The 26,895-nt window shown below is 39.8% G+C and overlaps 2 protein-coding genes across 6 annotated transcripts in view; one reads left to right on the plus strand and one right to left on the minus strand.

Moving 5' to 3' along the window:
• mark1 (MAP/microtubule affinity-regulating kinase 1) overlaps positions 1-19,820 on the plus strand; it is a 37,557-nt gene extending 17,737 nt beyond the window's left edge. Inside the window, exons 4-20 of one of the 5 annotated variants that reach the window (XM_016678706.1) lie at positions 6,223-6,271; positions 7,095-7,160; positions 7,310-7,380; positions 8,478-8,534; positions 8,663-8,899; positions 11,073-11,192; positions 11,822-11,921; positions 12,014-12,126; positions 12,219-12,423; positions 13,110-13,291; positions 15,110-15,201; positions 15,348-15,488; positions 15,576-15,827; positions 16,579-16,605; positions 17,252-17,296; positions 18,117-18,492; positions 18,749-19,820. In XM_016678706.1, coding sequence (XP_016534192.1) covers positions 6,223-6,271; positions 7,095-7,160; positions 7,310-7,380; positions 8,478-8,534; positions 8,663-8,899; positions 11,073-11,192; positions 11,822-11,921; positions 12,014-12,126; positions 12,219-12,423; positions 13,110-13,291; positions 15,110-15,201; positions 15,348-15,488; positions 15,576-15,827; positions 16,579-16,605; positions 17,252-17,296; positions 18,117-18,462 — 2,103 coding nt within the window. In that variant the 3' untranslated portion in view covers positions 18,463-18,492; positions 18,749-19,820. Of the gene's footprint in view, positions 1-6,222; positions 6,272-7,094; positions 7,161-7,309; positions 7,381-8,477; positions 8,535-8,662; positions 8,900-11,072; positions 11,193-11,821; positions 11,922-12,013; positions 12,127-12,218; positions 12,424-13,109; positions 13,292-15,109; positions 15,202-15,347; positions 15,489-15,575; positions 15,828-16,578; positions 16,606-17,251; positions 17,297-18,116 lie in introns of all 5 variants that reach the window. The other 4 variants (XM_016678705.1, XM_016678707.1, XM_007566228.1 and 1 more) reach the window with 4 other exon arrangements.
• Positions 19,821-19,937: 117 nt separating this feature from the next.
• LOC103147745 (leucine-rich glioma-inactivated protein 1-like) lies at positions 19,938-23,300 on the minus strand. The gene is made up of 4 exons (XM_016678708.1): positions 23,188-23,300; positions 22,618-22,787; positions 22,370-22,534; positions 19,938-22,287 (listed from the first exon to the last, which is right to left on the minus strand). The coding sequence occupies exons 1-4, from the start codon at positions 23,280-23,282 to the stop codon at positions 21,470-21,472; spliced, it is 1,248 nt and encodes a 415-aa protein (XP_016534194.1). The 5' UTR covers positions 23,283-23,300; the 3' UTR covers positions 19,938-21,469.
• Between the last annotated feature and the right edge of the window lie 3,595 nt (positions 23,301-26,895).

Below are 26,895 nucleotides of genomic sequence, written 5' to 3' on the forward strand. Positions count from 1 at the left end.
GCTTTACAATGTCTGAGTTTGGGAGGTTGCTTTTTTTTCCCCCCCGCCTGCTGCAAAAAGCCCACTGTGGGGTCAACCTCTCTCATAATGGCTGTTGTTCACGTCTGTCTTCCTCCTGCCACTCTGCATTAGCAAATGAAATGCTGCCCAGCTCATTGGCTAGAGGAGCTTTGGTCTTGACCAGATGAGTGGAATGTGATTAGGCAGACAGGACTGTTGTCTGAATCATAGTACAAAATCAAATGTTGGAGCTGCTAAGATATGCAGCCAATCACATGTCTGATGACATTTAGAATGCTGCCTGACTTCAATAAGTCTAATCTATTTAAACACGTTACACTCGGAGAGGGTTTTCTTTCTAATATTGTTGGAGCTTAATAAAGGCATTGCTGGAGCAGATGAAAACAAAGTAATTCAGGATTTTTTTTTTTTTCTGGTTTTATTTTTAGGTCCTCGGGAGTCGAGGACAGGTTAGGACATTCATCTCAATGTCGGACAGAACAGATTGTTTTCTTCTGACTGATGCAGTTTTCCAATTTTCCTTTAAGTCCGGCCTCTGGATTTTGACCAATTACTACATTTTTTGTTCTAAAGGCTGTATCACCTGCTTCTGTCAAACCTTTTCTCTCTACTTCACTAATAATAGTGTCCAAGACCTTTTAGCTCAACAAGAAAGAGCAATATATGCTAAATACCACTCCAAAATCTTTCGCAGTCGAAAATCTCTTAAGTCACCTGTAGCTAAAACAAAATCCTTCTTTGTGATCTGCCATTCCTATTATGCCAAAGCTCATTCAGAAATGCTCCTGTGCTTCCCTCATTTATTTGAAGAACACAGTGTGCTAGCTTTCATTCCTCAGAAAATATCCCGCTATGGAGACATAAGAAATGCTTCGCAGTAAAAGTCACAATGGATGTTGAAATTATCTTCACCTTTCTGAGTTTGGGAGGGGAGTTTTGACATATTTTGCACAATAGTCTTGTTGGTAAAAAGAATAAAACAGTTGGAAACTTTAGAAATGAGTCCTCAAGCTTCAAAAACATTCAGAAAAGTTTCCATATGGAAACATCCTCTATTTGGTCTGACGCTTGTTCCACCGTCCAGGCCATACTCGTGTGACAATCGTTGCATAAACTGTCCTGGCACTTCACTTGTGCTCTTCTAAATCTGTTGTGTTTGTCAAAATTATGTTTTCAGTTAATGTAATTAATTTTCTATCTTTACTCAATCAGAATCACCCATGTCGGCATTTGATGTATTCTGAAATAAACTGTATTCCTCACCCCTTAGTGCAGGTTTGTTCTGAGTTAAACTGAAAATAAAGATATTACAATGTATCCAGTACATCACTCTAATATGGATCTTTATTTAACTCAAAAAAAAATTGTCAAAGCATGTTCTATTGGTTGGCGTGGCTGATAGGTAGAAAGTTCTCGGATTTCTTTGATTCACAATCACAGTTCGACTTGTGATGTCTGTCAGAGATGCTTTTTATTTTTCTGCCTGTTTGTCTCACTGCAACTGCAAACGGGATTTATTTGCTGCTACGATGTTTTTTAAGTTCCATTCAAACAGAAACCCGTTGGATGGAGGAGGGTTTGCAGGCTCCTCGTTCCATCAATAATCTCCACGTTGAACGAGCAGCTGTGCAGCTGCCATGACTGAAATAGTGCAGCCTGTTCCTGTAAGTGTCCCCTGTCAGATATCCTCTGTTCTGCTCCTCCTGCATGCGGACTCTGCTGTAATTAAGGCTAGTTTGGGTGCCTCTGGGCGGCTGGAAGTAGGTCACTGGCACAGACTACACAGATTCAGGCGCATTGAAGGTGATGCGTCCTATGATGCACTTTTTTTTCTAATTATTTTTTTTCTTTTATTAGCTAAATTGATCACTTTAACACCTTCTTATTTCTGGGACAATGTAGCCCACTCGCTCACCACCATGCACACAGCACACCTTCACAACGCCTTTATTCCACACTGCAACTCCCCACTGTGTCTGTAGATATTATCGATAATGATGGCAGACCGGATCAAAGATCTCAAACTCATTATCTCCTGTCGGCCTTCATGGTGGCTACATCCATATTGAATGGGTATCGACGGGATCCTTGTTTGTTGTTGTTTTTCCACAGCCCCGCTCAGATTTGTTCTAATTTTTGTTTCCAAGCGGCTGCACACGTGCTTCCCATGTGAGGAGCTTTAGGGCAATGACGCAAACAACACGCAGGGGGGAGGGAGGGGACAAGACAGTGGAGACGAGAGCTCAAGATCCAATACGGACCTTTAAGTCCACCTTCCTTAATAACAGAGATTCCTCTCCTGAGTGACGCTTGGCATGTCAAAGAACATGCAGTGACTTATATATGTTTGTCTTGTCATGAGGGATGTTTTCTGGGTTTTATGTCTGTGTGTTTCCACTCTAACTCACTTCGTTACCAACAGGGAACCTCTCAGGCCGGAGCAGCAGCTGCTGAATATGGAGCAGGATTTGCCACATAGGAGATGTTTGTTATTTAGAGTCACAGAGGATCCTCGTAAAAATTGTGAGCAGATAGCAAAACCGTCTAATCTTTATAAACACTTTTTATGCTTTCATTACAAAACTTATATATTGTTTGATTAATATGCAATATAATTATGCTTAAATAGTATTTATAATAATCATTTAACCCTTTATAATAAAACTTTTGTAAAACTACTAGGTTTGTTAATTAGTTGGGGCCTTGAAAATATCTGTTTTACATGAATGTTTCATTTCTCCTGGGCTGAATAAAAACTGATGCATGAAGCTAGAAATACAACAATAAGGGTTTTTCTGGAAGATGACTTTGAGGTCTGGCCTGCAGATTGTAGTGAATCAGCTCTAACTAGTAATGTACCAGCCAGACAGAAACTCAACACTCTGATCTTGTTCTGATCACCATATGACAGCACTGACGAGTCGTGCTAACAGCACTCTTCAGTGTGGAAGTTATTACCAGAGGAAGAGTTGGTCAGTTGGTCATTCCAGTATCAGTAAGGGGCCTAATAAATAAAGTTGAAGGAAGCACAAAACACGTCAAGACCTCGCATGGCTACTAAAGCATAAGAGAGACCAACGCTTAAATAAGATAACAGAAAGGCTGAATGTTTTCCAGCATGAAAAAGTTTACAGTTTTACTCATTTGAGCTTTTTAGTCTCCATTGTGGAACATGCCGTATTGGGAATTTGGCATTGTTGGCAACCTTTTGGAAATCTAAGTTAATACAAGGTACTAAAGGTGGTTTAACATATAATCATTTGGTATGTGATCATTTAGCCTTTGCTGTGAAGTTTGTGAAGCAGTTTTATGATGACAGCTCTCTAAAAGTCTAATATCTGTAGCTTATGTGTATAAGAAACGTGTTCTATGATGTGCTTTTTGCTTTGAGCTTAGGAAATGTCTGTTAAAAATTAAGGGAATATTATTTACTTTATGAATGATCTATGAATAATTGGACTAAAAACTCCTATTTCTGTAAAGGAATCCACACAACTTCCTTGTATTCTCAGTTGCTATGTTTACATGTCTAAAATTCCTTTATCGGATTGAAGTGTATTTTGATTAAGTAATCAAAATGTATTGTTTATATGGGCACAAAGTTAATCTGGCCATGGTGTGGGTTTACATGCACCAGGCTTTATTCAGGATGACAGTTGTAAAATTTTGCTAAAAAAAAAAAAAAAAAAGACAAAGAAGCTGCACTTCCATTTGTGCTGAACATGACAAACAAATGCAGTAATGAGTTCGTTCTGTGACTTCTGAGAGCCCAGAATGGACCAGTGCCAGGTTCTAATAACAGATGTTACCGCACTCATTAATTGAGCTACAGGCTAAGCAGTATGTTGTTGGTCTTCCTGCATTGCAGGATGAGAGAGCATCTCTCAAAGTTCAGTGCTGCCTCAATATATGGGATTGTTGATTAGTCATGAGTTCGCCAGAATGACATGATCAAAACGAGTGTCTACGTTCACGCAGTTCAGCTTATCCGTTGCCATAAACCTTCCCTCTCGTTCGGATTGCAATTTTATTCCAATCGAGATGAATCCCATCAGAATATTCCGATTGAGGCGTTCGCGTAACATATTTTTATTTCTATTACTTATGTATATCTAAGCGTGCCTGGTTTCACATTTATCAGTTAAAAGAACACAAAACCAGAACTCAGATGCATGGTCAGGGCACCCCCCAATCTCTAAACTTTAAGTTCTGACTTTTTTTCATTGAAGTTCCTGCTGTTTATTGGTTTATTTGTGCTGTACCAGTTTGTCTACTCACCTGGTTTTTCAGTGCTTGACAAGATAAGCAAAGGCAAAACTGGTGGATTTTGTTTACTGGCTGACTAATTTGTGCATCACTACTTTATAAATATCTTATGATTGACTCAAAAAAATCATTCATCATATTTTTCTCTCTAACACAGCTTTGAATTCTATAAATCCTCTACTTATAAGCTTGTTCTCCTCTGAGTTTTCAGCTTTTTGGTAAGAAATGCTGAAGTCTGTCGGCTCTGAACTGCTTGAGAAGCTGAGTCAAAACCGAGCCAACTTCTGAAGAATAGCTTTTTCTTGTTGTTCATGCTGATAGCTTATGTGTGAAAATAACATCTCGCTTAACTACACTTGTTTTCTGCAAATATTTGTCCTGGCAACACTAAGTTCAAGTAGAAAAGGCTGTTTTACAAAAGTGTCAGTTGAAGAACAGCATGAAGAAGACTTAAGCAACTGTTTTGAGATTGATCTTTGAAACATTTCTGTCCACCACAAGAAACACTGGTATAAAATATACTAAGAATAAAGCACAACATAAGTCTTTCAAAGATCCTATATGGCAGGAAAAGGTGATTTAAAGAGAAAAAGCTCCAATGTAAAAGCTAGAAGGCTGATGAAAATAGACAATATCAGTTCAGGATTTATCTTAAATAAATCCGAGATCCTATGTCTACTGAAATGATGTTTGTTGTAATGATGAAGAATATGTGGCCTTCTGTCGTAGCTTATGTCAGCTCTGTGATGCTCAAGAATACTCCACAACCAGCTTTGAACAAAAACAGCCAATGCTCGTTTGTTGGACCATCAAAACAATAGAAGAACCTTTAATATCTCTGCTGCAGCTTCTTGTGCAATATTTTCAATCCATGAGGTTAAAGGTGTCAAAGAAGCAAGTAGAGACAGAGAACAGGAGAAAGATTTAGTGCGGCAGAGGTTTTTTTGTTGTTGTTATTTTGTAATAAGTGAGACTGTAGCTGAAAGTCTTGCAGAGCTGGGCATGTTCACACTGATATAATAGCTGCGTTTGATGACCTAGAAACACACACTACCCTGGACATTACATAATACCCAAAATACCATTAAGAAAGTTACTAGCATCCACAAATATAACTCAACGTCTTACAAGTCAGAGATTCATGGCTTCACAAAGCAAGGATTAATGTGATTTCGTCCATATAATAATCATTTTTAAAAAACTCTGAGGGTTTTTTTATTTTTTGGCCAAGTCAGCAAAGACCAACATCTGTGTCGTCTCAGGTGGCCAAACTGTTCTTTAGCCGCAAATCCCTATCTAGTCGCTACTGAAATCCGACACTTGAGCAAACGTCGAGTTGGAAATAACAGAATGTAAATGATTCAACAGCACCTCTGCGTGGCTGCGGGAGCTCAGCTGACATAAAACAGTCACACAAAGAGATGCAGTTTTTCCAACAGAAGATCCAGCTGATTATTTACTCGTCTGAAAGCACAGGCTGCTCTGAGAAAAATACAAGAAAAGCTGCGCGTGTGTGATTTAAAAAGAGACTGAATATAACCGCTCTGGAATCTCAAACTCAAAGCCTGTAAAGTTTTACAGCTGTTACGGAGCGGCGTGTCTGCGCTGCTGCTCTGCAGATGCTGGCAGTGTGTGAGTGGCTGCAGTCCTGGCCACATGGCCGCCTCTTTCCCCTGCAGCCTGTCGGTGGAGTTGTAATTCTGCACCTTGGGCAGGGTTTAATGCATCACGGCATCAGTCATGTTGCTTTTCACAGCATAGTCGAGCTGTGATCCTCATGTCCTCTGCCAGTGTGACCATATTTAAGACACTTTAACATTTTTTTTCAAAAACAACTTGTAGTTGCATTAATATGCAGCACTCAGGTTTTATTGCTAATGAAGTCATCTGATGTGGTTCTGGATGGACTAATGTTGCTCCTCTGTGTCTCCACAGCTTTTCAGGGAAGTCAGAATAATGAAGCTACTGAATCATCCTAATATAGGTGAGTGAACATGCTGATGAATCAGCCTGATGAATCTGTTAACTGGCAGAAGCAAGACTGTAGAACTAGCTTAACCTCTGCAACTCACTGAAGAAATAAATTAATTAATTAGATCTAAGCCATTTGTGATTTTCATCCTCAGATTGTCATTATGCCTGCGTTCACTCTGATCAGGGTTTGTTCAGACTTTCGTCTGTATATAATCATGTGAATTTTTGGACCTTAAATACATCCAGATTTCCTGTAATAGGCCTTTAATTTGAGCAATCTTTCAGAAATTGCTTCTTTATTAAACATTTTTCTTAAATTAATTACATGCTTTAACAATTTCTTTGAGAAATGCATTTGCAACGTCGTTTAGTTAAAATTGAGCCCTTATTTTATGCATTGATGAAACTACTGGACCTGGGCATTTATTCTTTCCTGCAAGAATTAATTTTGCTGCTTAATATTACTTTTTATTGCTTTGTTAAGATTGAGAAAAATTGAGAACATTGTGTTCTTGTTATGGAATCTAACGTTGCCTAACAGTTGTTTTTTTTTTTTTTCTGTTTTTTTTTTTGCTATTTATGCAAGTGCCTTAAAGTTAAATCTTTACAAAGATTAAAAGGTCCTATAGTCGTACATTTAACTAAAACTTGCAGAAACCTCAAAAACCTTGAGATACAAAAAAGAATAAAATAGCTACATGCTACCTGTTCAACGTCTTTTTGTAATACAGATCTGCTTTAACTCTTAAAATTACAGGTTCCCTTTGTAAAGTCCAACTATGAACTTAATTTAACTCGTTTGTTTTAATTAATGTTTTGCTTTTTTTCTGCAGTAAAATTGTTTGAGGTGATTGAAACAGAAAAGACACTTTATTTGGTGATGGAGTATGCCAGTGGAGGTGAGTTAGGCCTCAATTCATGTTCATTAACTAGGTCGCATTTTATTTATTTACTTTACATGCATGATTTTAAGTCCCTGAAAATCTAGGATGCTTTAAATGAGTAGATTCTTACAAATGGATACCATTTGTGCTTGTTCTTGTCACAGGAGAGGTATTTGACTACCTGGTGGCTCACGGCAGGATGAAGGAGAAGGAGGCCAGGGCCAAGTTTAGGCAGGTGAGTCACCAGTGTTGCAGCACTTGAGGCCTCATTACTTTATTGTTTTCTGGAGAAAGACTGCATAGACCAAAATCCCGCTTTGTCACTGACTGCAGAGGGAAGGTGGAGCACACACAGCTTCTTCTGAGAAAGCCTGCATCCCCGTAGTCTCTGCTGACCCCTATTGGTGCCTCATGTGCATCAATATTACATCAGTTTTTACATTGTCATCGTTGCTTTTGATATGGCTACCTATACTGGGACAAAAAAGGATTTATGCTTTATTTGTTGTCTTGATAAAAGGACTCAAGGGAATATGTGTGCGCAAGATCAAAATCCTAAATGTTTAAAGTTGTCACGTGTTTACAGGTGCTTACAGCTGAGTGACGTTTGTCAGGGAATGGGACGATTTATGTTTGATTGCTATTTTTGACATTCTGGAATATGAATGTTCCTCAAACAACAGCATAAATGTAGATTTATCAAAAGACGTCTTTTAGCTCAGAAACTCTTCAATTTGTGGCTGTTGTTGATGTACTTCTCCTTTCCTTTCAAAAGTAGAATACAATGACGGCCTTATTGTAAATCAGTAATTTGGGGAAACTATTGAAATGATTTACATATAAATTTATGTTTGTTAAATAAAATATTTTCTTAAAATGATTAATGCCATCCACTCCTTTGTGGAGGCACGTATGAATATTTTTGACCTTTGCAGTATTCTAGATTGGGCTTTAATTATATGATAAATTAAAAAAAATCATAATTATTATGAATTAATTTTTGACAGACAGTACAAAATTGGCAGTAGGTGACAAATTATGAAGGAAATTACTAATGACCTGCACAGTAGCGCCTTTTAATGCTTTTTAAGAATAATACTTCAGTATTATTCCACATAGCAGAAACGGTTAGGATGACCTGTCTGTCTCTCTGCATGAACTGGAAACAGAGAATTGGGACAATAAAAAGGTGAGGGAGGAGGTGAAATGCAGCTTTTCCTCGTTATCAGCTGGACTTCTACAGATTTGTTTTTGCAAACTTTCGTCTCATTCAAGTTTCTTTTCTGGCCTGGTATTTAATGCAGTGACCCGTGGTGCGTTTTTGGGTTTCAGATCGTGTCTGCAGTGCAGTATTGCCATCAGAGAAGAATAGTACACAGGGATCTAAAGGTGAGAATCTCAAGTTGTGACAAATTTAAATTCTCTTGTCTTGTTCTCATATTTTAGCAGTTTATTCTGATAAAAGCTTCAGATATCAGTGTATTTTATTACATTGCTAACTTCTGTCCTTCCATCAGGCTGAGAACTTGTTGCTGGATGCAGATATGAACATCAAGATAGCAGACTTTGGCTTCAGCAACGAGTTCACAGTCGGCAGCAAACTGGACACTTTCTGTGGCTCCCCGCCGTATGCAGCTCCTGAACTCTTTCAGGGAAAAAAGTATGATGGTCCTGAAGTGGACGTCTGGAGTCTTGGTGTTATCCTCTATACACTGGTCAGCGGATCACTGCCTTTTGACGGACAGAACCTAAAGGTGGGCCTTTTCTTTCTGGAAAGCATTTCATAGTCCCACAGACGGAGGGGTGCAGATCCTCTCTAGAAAGTTTTCTTGCTTTAAAGAGTAACAACTTAAAAAGTATGGTTACAAGGAAAAGCATGGTCCACTCTGGTTAAAGCTACCGGTAATTAAAAAATGCTTGCTAAGGTCACAAATAAAACAAAGAGGACATTCATTTTCAATTTCACACTGATTTAAAAGGAGAAAAAAATATTACCCATGACTAGTAACTTGAGATATTTTCATATTTTTATTTTTAATATGCAATTGATTCCATAAATGCTCTGTAGCAGGGGTGCCCAAACTTTTTGAGAGCAAGATCTACTATTTCTCTCACCAGCCGCCTGAGTTCTACCTCATGACACAAAGACATAAAAATTGCAAATTAAACTCTATTGACTTATTTTTATATGTGAATATACATCAGTTATAGCAGAAATAATAAAGTGACAGAAAACCTAACGCAGTTTCTTCCTCATTGAGATTCTGACACTGGGAGGAGGTTACTGGTTTCTCAGTCAGAAGCTGGTTGCAGACCTGAGGCCAGGAGGTGTCAGTCAGTCATGGTAGATCTGAAATTTGGTTTGATGACCTCAGTATGAGAAACTACAGACTGATATAAGGAACCAAAGAGCCCAGTGAAGGTAAAGGCAAATCTTCTGAAGCCGGGATATAATTAATTTAATTAATTTAATTAATTCTATTGCGATATAATTATCGCAATAGAATTTGTTAAAACTTAATGAAATATATAATGAAATATATTAGTCCTATTTGATGTTTGTTGTGACGTATACTCACAATCAAACGAGGTAATTAGTCCAAGTTTGTAGTTTATTGAACGTTCAGAAACTACAGCGTGTGTGATGAGCCACTGCAAAGGTAAACAAAGGTAAAACAACCCGAACAGACGATCAAATCAAAACCACTCCTACCTTTTTACTCTCTGTCTCTTTGTCGTTTGAGCGTACCCGTTGCCGTGGCAACCGCCTGCGCCCCGCAAGTCGAGCAGGGATTACTTTAAAAACAACATTCAGTCCGTTACGATATTAGGTTTCCAGGCTTGAGATTTATTTCTCGATTATTAATAAGCCTCTCATGAGCACAGCGGTGGTTGAGGAGCTAATTTAAACTCCTGCTCTGCTCGTCAGTCGGTCTTTGAGTCGCCTTCTTTTTTCTTTTTCTTTTTTTTTTTTTTGTTTTTGTTAATAGAACCAAAACGCACTGAATTGTGCAACACCTTGTTGAAACGGTAATTACTGAGATTATTAATTTTAGCACTTTTCGTTGATTTTTTATAATTATTCTTTTTTAATGAAGCTACAAACGTTTAGGATCTTAGTAAATATTTTTGATAAGCCCGTCAGAAGAGGAAGTGCTGGTGTCGGCGTCCTGGAGGCGTTCAGATTGTCATCTGCCGAGATCGACTCAAAACCTTTCCGCGATAGACCGGTCGATCGCGATTGATGTATTGGGCACCCCTGCTCTATAGGTTTTATTAAGAAAATTGTAGCTCTTTAGTATCTTAGATTTTTAATTTGTGCTGCAGACGGTAACTCCAAATTAAAATTTGCTCAAAGAAAGTAAGTAGTTAAAAGCATGCCACCTCACTCGTTTTTTATTTATTTATTTTTTCTACAGTTAGTTTAGTTGATTCTTTTAAATGTTGCTATGCAGTTTAAACATAAATGTTTTCACATATTGAGCCAAATAAATTTGAGTTTAAACTTGCTTGGAGAACAAAAGGTAATGGGAGCAGCAGCTGTAAAGATGAATCACCAAGCTTTAATAATGCAAAAGGTTTTGCAATATCAGCTTCAACAATTAATTTTTAAAGTGTCTTCATAGCCGAGTTGAGTGGTTTCGTTTTTATATTTTTTTTAAATTGGACTTTGATTTTTTTGATTACATGTAATCTAAACCTGATTCTTTATCTCCCCCTCAACTGTACAGAGCAGCTGAGCAAAGTAGCACCAATACTGTACTCTACCAGATCAATGACTTGAAATATTTCTTCTAGGTTCATTTCTCTGTCAAACAATTGATTTAACTTTAAAACCACGAGCACGAGCCAATGTCTTGCTCTGGTTTTAAATATCTTAAAAGTATTGTAACCTGTATTAATAATCTCTTTTTGCATTGGGTGTAGGAACTTCGGGAGCGGGTTCTGCGGGGAAAGTACCGCATTCCTTTTTACATGTCCACAGACTGTGAAAACCTGCTGAAGAAACTCCTTGTGCTGAACCCTGTGAAACGAGGCAGTTTAGAGGTATTTGCATGAGTTTACATTCTATCTGCTTCCTTAACTTCTGTACTTTCTGTAAATGGCATGTAATCAGGCATGAAACTTAATGATTTACAGAGAGGTTGTTGATTAATACTTGGAAATACTTTTTCCCCCTAAATTTATAGCCTGTCAAATGTAGAGATCTGTGCAAATCACCACCCTCCATGTCTTTGCTCCACTTCATCAGCACTTCTCAAAAGTTTCTAGAGGTTTTGGTCTTTTTGCTAATTTTATTGGCGATTTTCTTTACATTTCTTTTATCAGCTTATGACTTGCAACTGTCCAGCGTTTTCTTAAATGAGGAAAGTGGACACATGGAAATATCTAGCTTAAAAATGGTGTTTTAAAGAAATGTTTTTGGTGTTATTCTTAGATTTAAAATGTAGAACAAATTGTGTCCATGGGAAACGGTGATGGGAAGTCGTTATTTTGTGGTAAGATTTCATCAAGTGCAGAGACGGATCAGAACCAGCCTGGAGTTCAGTAAAAACATTCTCATTTGTTTGCATTTTGAGCATGTGTAATTGCAGCACGTGTCAGTATTAACTAAAATAATTGTTAGTGATTCAAACTGCAGTTGAGAAGTTATGTTGTTCTCATCTCCTTATTAGCAAATCATGAAAGACCACTGGATGAACGTGGGTCACGAGGATGAGGAGCTCAAACCCTACATCGAGCCAGAGTCTGATTTCAACGATTCGTCCAGAATAGGTGTGTTCCGCTGTATGTGGATACCATTTTTTATGGGTTTTTTTTTTACGCTGTTCAGACTCAGACCACTTTTCTCCTCTCCATCCAATCAGAGCTCATGGTGACCATGGGTTTCCCTAAAGAAGAGATCACAGACTCACTCCAAAACCAGAAGTACGACGACGTCATGGCTACATACCTGCTGCTAGGCCGAAAAGCTCCAGAGGTGAAGCTCGTTGTACCTCCTCTGCTTCCCAACTTTATACAGGTTCTCTAATGTGACCAAAAACCCCTCACCGCTCTTCTGCCTTGTTGCAGTTTGAGGGCAGTGAGCCGCTGACTAACAGCATCCTGGGGCAGCGTCAGCGGCCGACCAGTGACATCAACAACAGCTCCAGCATTTCCCCTGCCCATCCCAAGGTCACGCGCAGCATATCGGCCAATCAGAAGCAGCGCCGCTACAGTGATCATGGTGGGGATGATGATGGTGGTGGTGGTGGTGGTGGTGTCGTAGAGAAGCCAAGTAAAGTAACCTCTTACATCCCGGCTCTGAGAGTGCTGCGGACTGCGTGTTGTGTAGGAGGACGTTACCCTGAGTCACTGGTGGCGCGACGAAGTGTCAGAACGTGCAACTTTAAGACGGACAGAAGAGGGCATAGTAATGCACTCAAGATTTCAAAGTGCAATAATTTCTTAAGGTTTAAATATCAAACTCAGATAATAAAAAGACAGAAATCTCAACTGATTGGTTGTGAGCATTTTCTAATCGCCGTACTCGAAGCTTAAATCAGTGACTCAGCTTGAATACCTCTGTGCCAGACGGTTTCCTTCTGTCATGTGGAGCCATTGTTTGTGGCGCCATCTTGTGGCGGGCTGCTTTTCTGCAGCTGTTTTTGGAACAGAACCTCAAAGCATGAGGAGGGGACAGCAGCTCTGCTTCATACTTGCTCACCTTGGCTTCTGTAGCTGTACATGTTAAAGAAAATAAAACAAAAAATTTGACATGTTGTCTTGTACCATACCTGTAAACTGTTACCTAGTGTAAATCCTGGCTTTGAGTGGCTTTGCTTAATGCTATTGTGGTAAAGACCTTGTCCTTGTCTGCTGTTGATTTTTTTTAAATTTTTTTTATCCCCCCCAAAATATTAGATGTCGAAGGACTTTTATGTGGTTCTTGCTAAAAACATAATGTGTGTGTGTTTCTTCCAGTGGGTCCGTCGGTACCACCAGCAGTGTCATACTCTAAGCGTAATCAGGCCCTGAGCGTGGAAAGTGACCACAGAGAGGAGTGGGACGGAGCTCGCCGGCTCGAGCTCAGCACTTCCAAAGGAGACGTTCCCGCTTCGCCGTTGGGGGTGCAGGAGAGGAAGAAAACTTCGAGTGCTGTGGGGGTGAGGAAGACTGCAGGAAAATAGTTTTCGTATAGGGCTGCAAGATGTGAAGGCAATGTTATTTGTCAATGATATTTCTTACAATGTTAAAGCCCAGCATTGTATAACCTGTAGCATCTTGAGCTCCAGTCTGTCAGATATGAGCATCTACTGAGTGAAGCTCCATCTAATAGGCTAAATATTACACTGGGATGCAAAATGTGAATTCAGGACACTTGAAATATATTATTGAATATTTATTACAGCCTAAATATTTGCAATTTTATTTTTGCATCCACTGATACTGCAATTACAACATATTTACCACATGCTGTTGAGCCCTGCTTTGCTGTACGATTGTTGATTGCCACCTTGATGTTAAGTCTATTTAAAAGTAAGACACTTTTTTTAACCATTTGTTCTTAGATTAGGGCAAGATTTATGGGTTCTAATATTTTTTATTAGTTTACTTCATGTCACACATGTTCTGTTTGTGATTTGTGCTAATCAGCTCTTTTTAATGTTGATAAAAAGTAAAACAAAAGTGTCATTATTTACCTTTTGTTCACAAGTGGTGGCTGTCCCATAGGAAGCGCTTGGTATTGTCCCCCCTAATGTGAAGAGGGGAAAAAAAAAATCTAAAAATGACTTATAAACATTATTAAAAGAGCCTGTTTTCCTTAATAGTGTGTGCCCAAATATGATCTGAATTATTTACAGAAAATTTCCATCAGCTGACTACAATTCAGCAGTGAATTTCCCCCATCAGATTCCTGTCAGTTTTCTGCTAAGCTAAATAGCCAATCGTGTGTAGTTGCTAAGGAAAAACAATAAACATTTGGCCAGTCAGCATCACTTAATTTAATGTCTCTGAGGCGCACGGAATTTCCCTGGAAACCTTTGGGTCGCCATGGTGATAAAGTTGATAAAGGCTAGTAGGGGGAGGACTTGGACCAAATTCTCCACAATGACAATGCAAAGGATTTACAGATGGCCAGTAAGCTACAGCTTTCTGTTTTATTGTGTTTAGGTGTTATTTTTTGGGTTGTATGCTTTGTTTGTCAGCTCTGATCATTAATTATTGCTGCCGATCAGTTATGAAAGCTGCAGAAGTTTATTTGATGCTCTGGTTAGCATAATGCTAATGCTGCTCTGGATAAAAGTTGCTAAGATTACATTTTTTTTTAATTGTTAGTTGATGATATTTAATGATTGTTACCTGTTTTTAGTTTCTGCTGGTGTTATAATGTTAATGTTTAGTTGAAATGATGTTTTCTGGGTCAGATATCCATTCTGATGTGTTTTTGTACAGGGATCTTTGAACGTTCGTATCTGTAAACTTTTGCTGAGCGCCTGATTTTGAGATAAATCCAGGGGTTGTTTGGTGTTGTGGTTCTAACAGAAGCTGGTTAAGTCTTTTGGGTTTCTAGATTGTTAGTAGCTGTGATTATTTCATCCTTTACCAGCAGGAGGAGCTCTGCTGTCTGGTATTATTAATTGACTCTCTTCTGTGGTTTCATGGTTGTTTGTTCAGACATTAGTTTGATCATTTTCACAGTTTTGACTCTGATTCAGGCTTAACTGCTGACACTGATTTAATGATTCAATACTGTAAATTTTGCAAATTATTGAGCAAACATTCATAACATAATACATTTAAGTACACAGTGATTCTCATGAGAAAAAGATAAATCTGTTATTGTTTTTGTTTTCGTTTTTTCAGAAGGAATGTTAAGTCTTCTGGTTTTTATACATATTAACAGGCTGATGGGTAACTTGTGTAAAAGTAAATATACTGATTACCATGAAATCATTCTTGGTGTCTCTGTTCACCAACAGACCAATGGTTCAATGACCCGCAGGAACACGTATGTGTGTGAGCGAACCTCCACTGATCGCTATTCAGCTATTCCCAATGGCAAAGACAGCAGGTTAGACAACCACAGGATTATTTTATCCCTCTGAGTTTATTTATCCATTCTTTTCTAGCTTACTCTACATACTTTGTGGCTCCTTTTATTTTATTAATGGACAATTGAGTCCTGACATGGTAACACTCCCTGCTCTCGACCTTCAGTTTAACAGAGGTGTCAGGCAGCACACCCTCCACTGCACTGAGCTCTACACGACCCCGTCACACTAAGTCCATGTCGGCGTCGGGGCATCCTTCAAAAAGCACGCTGCCCCCCATCGACGACAACACGGAGCTGAAAGCTAGGTGAGCAGCAGCCGAACATCTGCACTGCCACAGGCTGATGCAAGACCTCAGGAAGATGTCAATTATTAATGCCTGCTTATGCTGCAGCTCCTCTCCACGGGATCCGTCCAACTCTCCATCTGTGCACAGTATTAGCACCCCCGAGAAGAACCGCTTCCCCCGCGGCACAACCAGCCGCAGCACCTTTCACGGAGCTCAGCTCAGAGACCGCCGCAGTGCTACGTACAACGGCCCCCCAGCCTCGCCCACGCTGTCCCACGACACGGGGGCTCTCGCGCAGCAGCGCAGGGGCACGTCCACGGGAATCATCAGCAAGATCACCTCAAAGTTTGTCCGCAGGTCAGTGAAGTCTATCAACTAATATGCATTTTTTTTTTTTTTTTTTTTTTTTTTTAGGTTCTATGAACAGTTTTATAGTTTTGCCAAAAGTCTTTTAGCTGAATAAAGATGCACCAAGAAATAATTTGATAACTTCCCTTAGTCTCATAGCTTTAGTTAAAAAGACCCTGACAGATGGCAGGCTTGCTGGAAACTGAAATATCCATAATTTTCTAATCAGTTAATGCATCTCAAGTGCTACCATGTCTACTATGACAGAAAAAAAACACTTTCTTGTGGAAGTTTTGCTAATTAAGAAGTTAGAATAAGGTTTTCAATGTCTGGGAGAGTTGGAAATGCTTTCCCAACCTTGGTGATCAGGAATACAAGATACTAAATTCTATAATTTTTTCCTTGTTTTTAAAGTATTGCAAATTTTTATGTACAATAGTTTTATTTAATGACTACTTACAGCAGAAAAGGCTAGAAAAATATGTTGTCTGCTGTTATTTTTTTCATAAATTACTGTCGGTAAACAGAAGTCAGAATGGACTAAAAATAAAAAAATCTTTGGTTTAAAATGAAAGATATGAAATAGGCCAAAAGGTTTTTCATTGGTGCATCTTTTTTGTTATTTTTTAAAAAGTATAGTGGCGTACCTTCTGCCAGCTTTCTGTCAGTACCAGCATCCTGAGCCTCTTCATGCGAGTGTCACTTTCAAGCTGCCCCTTGCTCATAGCTTACAGCTTTCTCTCCTTTTCTCCCCGCATAGAGCTATGTCTTTCAGGTCGACCCGGAGGTAGGAGAACATAACGCTTGCTGCACATGTCCCCCTCCTTCTCCTCCCATCTATAACAATAACTCAAAAAAAAACCCTCTCTGCCCACGACAACCCGTGTGTTTTAACTTCTTTATGTACTTGCCCACCACATCCTCGCCTACCGACACCCTTGTTATGCCGTGTATCTCTTCCCCCTTTGTCCTCCGCCTTAACGACCAAACTTCACGGCTCTCCAGCTTTCTCTACTAAAGCCACTAGATGTGTACGGCTGTAGTTGCGAGCTGTCCTCTCCTTACTCTTCCCCCTGCCTTCATGCAGAGCTTGAGACAGACGATTAATAGAACTGAAATCGAGCTGTGTACACGCATAAGCACTTTTCCTCTCTTTACATGTCAGTGGAGATTAAGGAAAGGTGTGTTACGACAGATGGGATGATGCATATGGTTTATGTCGGCTTTACTGATGAAAGGTCATCTCATTGTGTGCTGAGCTCTGACACCCAGGAGTGTGGATTCTTTCCTGGCATGATGCCCAACACCCTCGTCTGTGTTCAGTCATGATTGAGCTGGTTTTGGCAGTCGGTTGGCGGGTGGCGGGTGAGTTTGGGGGGATTTGATGTCGACATTAGCTCAGATGTAACGAGTGAATTTTGGGTTTATTTCAGGGTACCTAGTGAGGGCGAGGCCAGTGCCAGGACTGAAACACCAAGGTGAGATTTGAACTCAGAAGGTCAATAATCTACATTTTTTTGTATCACGATTGTTCAAATTCATCGCTGTTTTTAGTGTTATCACAGTGTGTTGAAATCTTGCTAAATGTGCTATTATTACCAGGTGAAGTTGTTGTTCTCAAAGTAGAGTCCTCAACATTATTCCTGCAGCTTTAATGTAATTTTTGTAGGAGTAATTTTCATCATTTCAGTCACATATTATCTGTAATTGTATTCTTATATTTATGTTTACCTTTACAAATTTAATTTTGAGAATAAGAAATAACTTGTACAAAGGTATTTTTACAGCCAATAACTGCTTCCCTTCCTGAGGAGATGGCTGCACTCAACGTGTTTCTTATTTGGGCTTTCCTGCTGAGTTACAATGCTGACAAACCTGACAAGCTAATCATCTGGCTAATATCTAGCTTAGCATTCACCACTAGTGGCTACTGGAAGAGGAAGATGGCTATCTGTGTCATTTCCTTTTGCATGTTAGAAGAACCGAAAAAAAACTTGAGAGAGCTTCAAATGTTCAATATACAGCTACACTGATGATTGAAGCATCACAGATTTCCTTTTACTGCCTTCTACTTGCAGCACGCGCCTGGACAATCTTTGTCTGAGGGACAAAGAAAAGATTTTATCTGCATGGACATCAAATATGATTTTAGTGGACTTTTTTTTTTTTAATTGATAAAACCTTTATCTCTGTAACCAATAAAACCATTTCATCTCCATTTCAGAGAGAGCCTGTATTTGACCTCATTAAGAGTTTCATTTTTTTTTTTTTTCCCCTGTCCATCTAATGCTGTTCCAGGAGTGCGTCTGGCGACACCAAGGATGACGCCGGTCGGGACTCCAAGCCCCGCTCGCTGCGTTTCACCTGGAGCATGAAGACCACTTCCTCCATGGACCCCGCGGACATGATGCGGGAGATCCGTAAGGTCCTGGACGCCAACAGCTGCGACTATGAGCAGCGCGAGCGCTTCCTGCTGTTCTGTGTTCACGGCGATGCGCGCCAGGACAATCTAGTCCAGTGGGAGATGGAGGTGTGCAAGCTGCCCCGCCTTTCGCTCAATGGCGTGCGCTTCAAGAGGATATCGGGTACGTCCATCGCCTTTAAGAACATCGCCTGCAAAATTGCCAACGAGCTCAAACTGTGATGGCAGATGGAACACCGCCCGGGCCTTCGGGTGAGCTCTGGTTACGCTCTCATCCCATCACTGGATTAGTGTTGACTCACAGGACAAAATCAGCACTGAAGCCCCAGCACAACACCACCGTGCAGAATCAAGGTGGATCTGGCTGGCTAACGTGCAGCTCTGGCCCACGAATGTACTGTACAGGGTAGGGTGACTCGGACAGATAGCAAAAACCAACTAACCTAGCCTTTTTTTTTTCTTTTTTTTTCCCTCTCTTCTCTCCCCATTGACGCCGTCTCCCCATCAGCCTGCTGCTCCACGTTAAAGGACACAGTTACGTAACACATGCAGTATGCAACTGAAGATGACCATTCGGCAATAAGTTTTCAGTCTGTTTTTCGAAATACTTTGAGATCTGCTCTCCTTGCTGAATAACCATTAAAATTACTGTAAGCTAAAGCTAACCGCTTTTCCACCTATGTTAAGGCAGTATATAGATCAGGCTGGAGCTCGTACTAAAACTATGTAAAAAAGAAAAAGAAAAAAAAAAGAATTGTACTGTATGCATAACATCTGCAGGTACTGTACTGTATATTAATTTTTAGTTCTGTACAGAATTTTATTGTTAATACTGTCTTTTTTTCCATGGGATTGAGTTATTTCCTTCTACAAATCATGTCTCCTAGAGCATTCCTCTCTCTGTCTGAAATTGATTTCATCCCTTTTTTTTGTTTGTTTTTCTTGTTTTGTAAGACCCACCATTTGAAAATAGTGTTTTTCCAGTTTTATTTAAAGAGGACTAAATTATTTTGTGGATAATGAAGGGACGCAATGTTCCTTTGCCTTTTTGTGTTATGTTTGCCTATGGAGGAAAACAAAAACAAAAACAAAACACTAAGTTGCACCACACAAACTTGAGTTGTAAGTTCAGTTGAGGCTGAAAACATGTTCACTTTAATTTTTCTCCTGGCAGTAGGGGCCCTGCTGCAGTTGCACAAGTATTCCAGGGTGAAGTGTATGAACATGAGAGTGCACACCTGTTTCCTTCATGTTAGTTTGGTAGTCTCCAAGGAAGATGCACGGTTTTAAACTGGTTTGCTTTAGGACGCGACATGTTGGACGCCTCCATCCAAAGGATTGGCGACACGAGGAGCCGGACGACTGAAGCCCGACGACTGAAGCTTTGCTGCGGAGCCTTTCTAAAGAGCCAGATTTAAACTCGCTGCAAACGTGTGATTGTGCAGGTACTTGTGTATCTCCTTACGTTTTTTTTGTTTTTTTTTTTCAGTTGTATTTATTCCATTACATTGTAATGTGCTGCTTTGTAGATTTGAGGCGTGCACTTTGTCGGAGAAGATTAAAAGAATTTTATTTGTTTGTATTTATTTACTTTCTCATTTCATCACAACTGCACGACACATTCTGAAAGGCTGGCGCAGACGTCCTCTGCCGCCTCTATTCATGATGTAACGCTGAAGTTAATATGCAGGAAGCTCTCAGATTAAATAACTCTTTTATTGACTCCAAATAACATAAGGTTCATCTTAGTCGTGACACAAATGATGAGTTTTGCGCACATGATAGTTAAAGAATATGAACAGTCTCTTTTTCATTTCAGTACCTTTTTAAAGGAGCTCGAAAATAGTTCAAATAGTTGCCAGTCATGAAAAACTGCTCAATACTTTAAACACTTTACAAACCATTAACGATAAAAACGGAAGTCGCAAGGATATACAGGTAGACTCACAATATATCTGTATGCAGAGTTTCTACTCGGCCTGGAATGAGATTCAGGAGTGTTCCCAGTCTGGAAGGGAACAGAAAATCAAAGCTGAGTCTTGAAAGATGTGTATATCCAAATTCTTCCCAGTACACTTGTTTCAATGTCCATCTACCTTTCAGCCTGTCTGTCCATCCTTTCATTCAATTAGTACATTCATCAGTCTGTCCATTTGCTTATGATTGTTCATCCATTCATCTGTTTGTCCATCCAGATATAACTCCATATGTCTATACTTCTATCATTTTTTGCTCACTATTCACGAATCCACTTATTTGTGCATCTATTGGTCCATCCATCTGCTCATTTGTCCATACTTCATTCTGTCCATCTTTTGGTACATTATTTCAACCATTTGTCATTATCCTTAAACAGTATCGCCTGTGCATTAGTTTAATCCATCCATCAATATGCCTGCATAACCATTGGCCTACTACTGAATTATCCCTAAATCTATCTATGCTCTAATTTCTCCATCCATCCTTCCCTACAGTTTATGGTTTTTGTCAGCTCTGTACTTGAAGCCACTGCAGTGATATCTGCCACAAATTTAAAGTAAACTTTTGGACCTCAACTTTAGGAATATGGTAAAACGGTATCGAACACTTAGAAAATGTTTTTTTTTTCCTCTCTTAAATTTTTTTTTGCATAACACAATCCTATCTCCTTTTAACAAATACAACCCTGTCTGCCCTGGACCATCTCTACACTTACAAAAGCATCTTTTACAAATCTTTGCAGCATACAAATGGAAAGACAGAAAAAATGTAAACATTGTGTTTCGGCAGATTTGTTCAGTTAAAACATAACAGTTTAAAAAGTAGATTTCGGCTTCTGTAAATCACTATGGAATATTAGAGGATAACTGTATAAACTAGTAAATACTGTAAAAGCTTGATCACAAATTGGCGTCAACCTTTTAAAGCCAGTTTTAGATTTGTTGGGTTGGGTTGATGGCCAGCTTCTGGCCCTTCATGCATTCATGTTTTGAGAACATATTGGATCTAATCCTAACCTAGGATACATGCCTCTCAATCAGATAATTGGCTTGAGAAACGCATTTGTTATCTTTAAACGTGTCATGCAGAAATTGTGATAGATTTTTAAAAATGAGTTAATATAAATGTCTAAAGTTAGGACCATAAATTTCTGAGTTGCTTAGCTCTCAATCTCCTATTACAGACTTTTGTATGTACACAAAAAAGATCACAAAAATAACTAACCATCCAATAGAAAAAAAAAAAACAATCAATTACTCAGATCAATGACTAAATGCTCGTATATCTGAGTTTTCCCTTTGAAACTGGAGGCCAGCAGAAACTGACGGTTGTCAATGGAAACTGGAGAAAAGGCCCTTGGCGCCTGAATGTTCAGCTCCTGGAAGCGAACAAACTCGCCCTTCTTGGCATCCCAGCGGTACACCTGGGTGAAAGAGTAGTCGCTGCCCAGAATGGCGTACTGCCAGCTGCCCACGGTGAAGGGCTGGAACACCATGGAGCCTCGGGAGGGCATGGTCTGTAATTCTCTGAAGAGGGCGCCATCCCAGCGCATCACCTTGGAGTCGCCAATGAAGCGCGTCAGGCAGATGTAGAGATCAGACTTGACCTGGAAGTGCTTGACGGCATAAACGTCCTCCATCTCCGGGATGTCGGTTCGTCTGTCGAAATGCTTGACGGCTTTGTTCCACTGGTAGATGACGGGCCTCTGGGAGCTGCTGGACAGGATCAGGTGAGGTTTGGAGGAGATCTCTAGGTACTCCACGTCAGTGTCGCGGTACCACGGATGGAGGGACTGATGGGAGTAGAAGCCATTGCCGTTCCACTTGTAGATGGTGGTGGAGCCAGCCTTGGAGCTGTCGGCTATGACGAAGAAGGACTCTCCATCGATCCGGAACGTCTCGACGTCATTTGGCTTGCGGATTTTCAGGACATCAATGCCTTGAAGCTTGATGAATTTGTTGGCAGAGGTGTCCCGCTTGTAGATGTGGGAGCCTCCAAACAGCTGAGCCACGATGATGAACAGCTGGTTGTCAATGACGAGAGGCTTGCAGATCACAGTGGATGTACCTGGAAAAACATGCAATCCGTTGGGTCCCATTTTATTGCCAATTTTAGTTTGAGACTTAAGCAGCTGATTGACTTTACTTACTGTCAATATCGTCAAAGTTTCTGAAGTTCATCTCGACATGATCCCATTCAAGGAAGCCACACTTCCCGATAAATGGCTGGGCAAAGACGACATACTGGTCGTTCCGGAAAGAAAATGCTTCCACTGATATGGACTCAAATTTCAGGGACTGGTAGGGAGCAAACTCTGTGAGGGAAACAAACAAAAAAAAAACATCTTTACAAGTAAAATCTGCAAAGAAGGATTAATGTGAGGAGTCAATGCTCCACCTGTGGTGATGCAGTCGAAGGACTGCGGCGACAGGTCATTGATCTTCTTGTCCAGCTGTGAGGCCGGGCCCTTGCAGTAAATCTGGTCCACGGTGGCATTGGTGCCGTATATCCACTCCACTAACCACTTCAGCTTGCAGTCACACAAGAAATGATTCCCACGCAAGTCTCTGAGGGGAGAAAACCATTGTGTGAAAATCTGAGAGCATCACTCCTCCTGTTCTACAGTGAGCTTAACGTTCTGAAGCTCCAGATGGTGGCTTTTCTCTGACGTCCTCAATTTGAGGTTTCATCGACATCAAGGAAGACTGAACATCTTCACTGGATAACAGCCTGCAGCCCCTCTCCCTCCTTTCTCTCTCTTCCTCCAGCGCATGCAATTTTAATGGCGCTAAAAGCTCCAGCTGCCTAAGCGTTTGTCAAACCTCGGTGAAGGAGGAGCAATAAATGATACGTATTTCTAAAAATAGAAAGTTGTACGGACAGCTCATCATTCATTGTACAACATTAGAGATTGTATCAAGTGTATAATCTTATTAGTTTCTGTCTTTAACAAGGAATAATACTTACACTTTTGTCAAGGCCTCGAGACCTTTGAACAAATCTTTGGGGAGAGTCTCCAGATTGTTGTAGGCCAGACTCCTGATGGAGAAAAAAAAGAGCATTTTTACTGTAAAGCTTAATCTTTAACAAAAAATGTGTTTTTTAACTAAATTAGGTAACTTCAAAGCAATGTGTATATTTTAAACAGGTACAGCTCAAACTTTAAATATTGTGACAAGGTTCAATATTTTTTGAAAAGTACAACTCAATTATTTTATAGGTTCATTACACAAACACTGGAATATTTCAAGTCATTTTTTTCTTATTAGATTGATAAATATAGTTTACAGATAACGAAAACCCCAAATTCTGTGAAATATAATAAAAGCTATAACATTTTCATAGAAAATGAAAGAGAAAGTGTGTACTTTCAACAGGGATGACTGCACCCTTGAGAGGATACAAATGCCCCCATTTTCAGATGAAAGTAAAGTTTGCATTTCATTTGGAAAGCAAGGTCTCAGGATCTGGAGAAGAGAGGACTCTCTTGCTTTAAGCCCAATGTTTTTTTGGTTTTTTTCCACAGTACGTGATGGTTTGGGTTTGGGGTGCCATGTTGGTGTTGATCCACTGTGTTTTCTGAACTCCACAGTCAACGCATCTACCAGGAAATTCTAGAGCATTTCATGCTTCACTGTGGTGACGAGCTGTATGGACATGCTGATTTTTATTTCCCAGCAGGACTTGCCACCTGCCCACAGTGCTGATGGTACCAAAAGCATGGTTCAATGACCATGGTCTTTTTTTCCTTCATTTACCAGTAATCTGACCCAACCAGAACCGCATAATCTATGGAGCATTGAAGATAGGAAGATGAGAGACACAAGGCCCAACAATGCAGCTGACCTGAAGCCTAGCAAGGTCATTTTTACACCTACGCAGTGCCACAAGCTGATTGCCTCCATGCTGATGGGTTGGTCTGAGTTTTTCAGAAACTGCTGATCTGCTAAATTTCACACGCAACCATCTCTCTTTTTTTAACACACACATTAAAGCCAGTGTGTGTTGGCCTTGATGTCTTTTTGAAGTTGGAGGAGAATGGGCATACTGGTCCGAGATGACGGAAAGGCAACAATAGCTGAAATCATTACACCGAGGCAAACAGAATATCATGTCTGAAGAAATAACATGTCAAACCTTCAAACAAGTGGGCCACAGCAACAGAAATCTGCAATGGCTGTAACAACAAACTTCAATATATTTTATTAGAATCTTGTGGGATAGAACAGCACAAGATATGACATAATTGTACATATGAAGAAAAATAATTCACAGTTTTCACTACAAACACACACACACAAGCAAATGTGCTGTGCATTTGTACTTATCTGTATTTGAAAATGGCTCAGTCCAATCAGATCAGATGGAGAGCATCTTTAAACATTGCTTTTCAAATTCTGCCACCAATATTCTATTGGAATTAGCTCTGGAGTTGGGGGAGGCCATTCTATCTCGATAAGCATCTAAACCATTCCATTTTTAGCTTTTGCTGTATGTTTAGGAACATTGTCCTGAACCTCAGTCCCAGCCTCAAATTCTCTGCAGCCTCCAACAGATTTTCTTCTAGAATTGCTCTGTATTTAGCTCAATACATCTCATAATGAACTCTAACAAGCTTCCTTGTCCCTGCTGAAGAAAAACATCTCCATATCATGACGTTGCCATCACCGTTGTTCACCATGGGGATGGTGTATTAGGGGCTATGTTGACTGCTGGTCTTCTGTATTCCTTAAGTGGTGAAAACTGTCATGACTTTATTTCAAGAATAAAACTCTCAAATTTGGATCTAGACAATTCTAACACACAAATATCCTCTGATCTAAGGCATTTCCTGGTAGCTCTGGTTGCATGTTTAGGCAAGCGATCCTTCAACCCAGTTAGGCAACAATAGCTGAAATCATTGCACCGAGGCAAACTGAATATCATGTCTTAAGAAATAACATGTCAAACCTTCAAACAAGCGGGCCACAGCAACAGAAATCTGCATCCAACAGGTTTTATTCTTAGATAATCCTGTTTATTACTCCATCCATCTCCACATTAACTCTGACTAGCTTCACTGTCCCTGCAGAAGAAAACCAACCTATACAGTCCGATCCTGCCACCAGCATGCTTTATCATAGAGATAGTGTGTTCATTACTGTAGCATGTATTACCAGAGCACCTTTATCCACACATTTGCTGTCCCCACCCCAAAGGTTCAGCCCTTAAATGTCTCTTCAACTGAATCCCTGAACCTTCTGCTGGGTTCCTTGGTCTTCATGTTGCTGTTTGTTCACTAATCTTCTCTAACAAACAACGATGGCTGTAAGAATGTGGGTTTTGTGTCTGATTATTAGTTAATTTTGTCCCTGTGACATTCGTGTCTAGCCACTCATTGTTCCCAGCTGTCTCTTGCTTCCTCTGATTATTCTGTGTATTTAACATCACCTGTGTCTTTGTTTCTCTGTCGGGTCCTGGTCGTGGTTTTGTCTCTCCCTTTCGGTTTACCTGAGTACCTGGACATCATTAAACTTATTTTTCTCCACTTACCGTGGGTCTCACCGACTCAAATCCTCGTCACCTCAAACTCAATTCATCACAAAGGCCTTCCCTGAACCGCTGGATTGAATTACACACCGATGAACTGTTTACTATTAGGGGCCCAGGTGATTAATAGGACAGTGACTACAAATTCAGGCCAGACTTTTTAGACCTTTAGTTTGTAAATAAATAAATAATAATAATAATAACTTTAAAAAACATGTTTAATTTTCCTTCCACTTCAGCTATGCTCTGCTTTATGACATTTTATCACACAAAATCCCCAAGCAATACATTGAAGTTATAGCGTTTCTAATGTGACAAGGTAGTAAAAATGTAACGAGGTAATGTAAATACAACAGATATGAACAGTTTTGCGAGCCACTGTGTGAATAACACAAACATGTTGAGCAGTTGCGTAACAAGGATGTTATGTTTTTTGCTTTCTAATCATTTTACCAGCTGCACATTGTTCAGAGAAATGTCTCTGTATAACTGTATAAACTAGTAAATACTGTAAAAGCTTGATCACAAATTGGCGTCAACCTTTTAAGGCCAGTTTTAGATTTGTTGGGTTGGGTTGATGGCCAGCTTCTGGCCCTTCATGCATTCATGTTTTGAGAACATATTGGATCTAATCCTAACCTAGGATACATGCCTCTCAATCAGATAATTGGCTTGAGAAACGTATTTGTTATCTTTAAACGTGTCATGCAGAAATTGTGATAGATTTTTAAAAATGAGTGAATATAAATGTCTAGTTAGGACCATACATTTCTGAGTTGCTTAGCTCTCAATCTCCTATTACAGACTTTTGTATGTACACAAAAAAGATCACAAAAATAACTAACCATCCAATAGAAAAAAAAAAAACAATCAATTACTCAGATCAATGACTAAATGCTCGTATATCTGCATTTAGACAAAGGTTACTGTGCAGTAACCTTTGTCAGCGTTTTTATCCCCTATTTTTACATCCTCTGCAAAAAAAAAAAAACAAAGAAAAAACACGAGCGTGTATCTTCTGTGGCACAGATGAGAACTAATCAGAAGGGTGGTGTGTGTGGAGCAGAGGAGAACGCCAGCTGGCGCTGTGACAGACGCGGTGTCAGGGCAGGTGGGGATCCCAGCGGGAGCAGACGGAGCATCTCT

The sequence above is a fragment of the Poecilia formosa genome, unplaced genomic scaffold (genome assembly GCF_000485575.1).
Source record: "Poecilia formosa unplaced genomic scaffold, Poecilia_formosa-5.1.2 Scaffold188, whole genome shotgun sequence".
Taxonomy (NCBI): Eukaryota; Metazoa; Chordata; class Actinopteri; order Cyprinodontiformes; family Poeciliidae; genus Poecilia; species Poecilia formosa.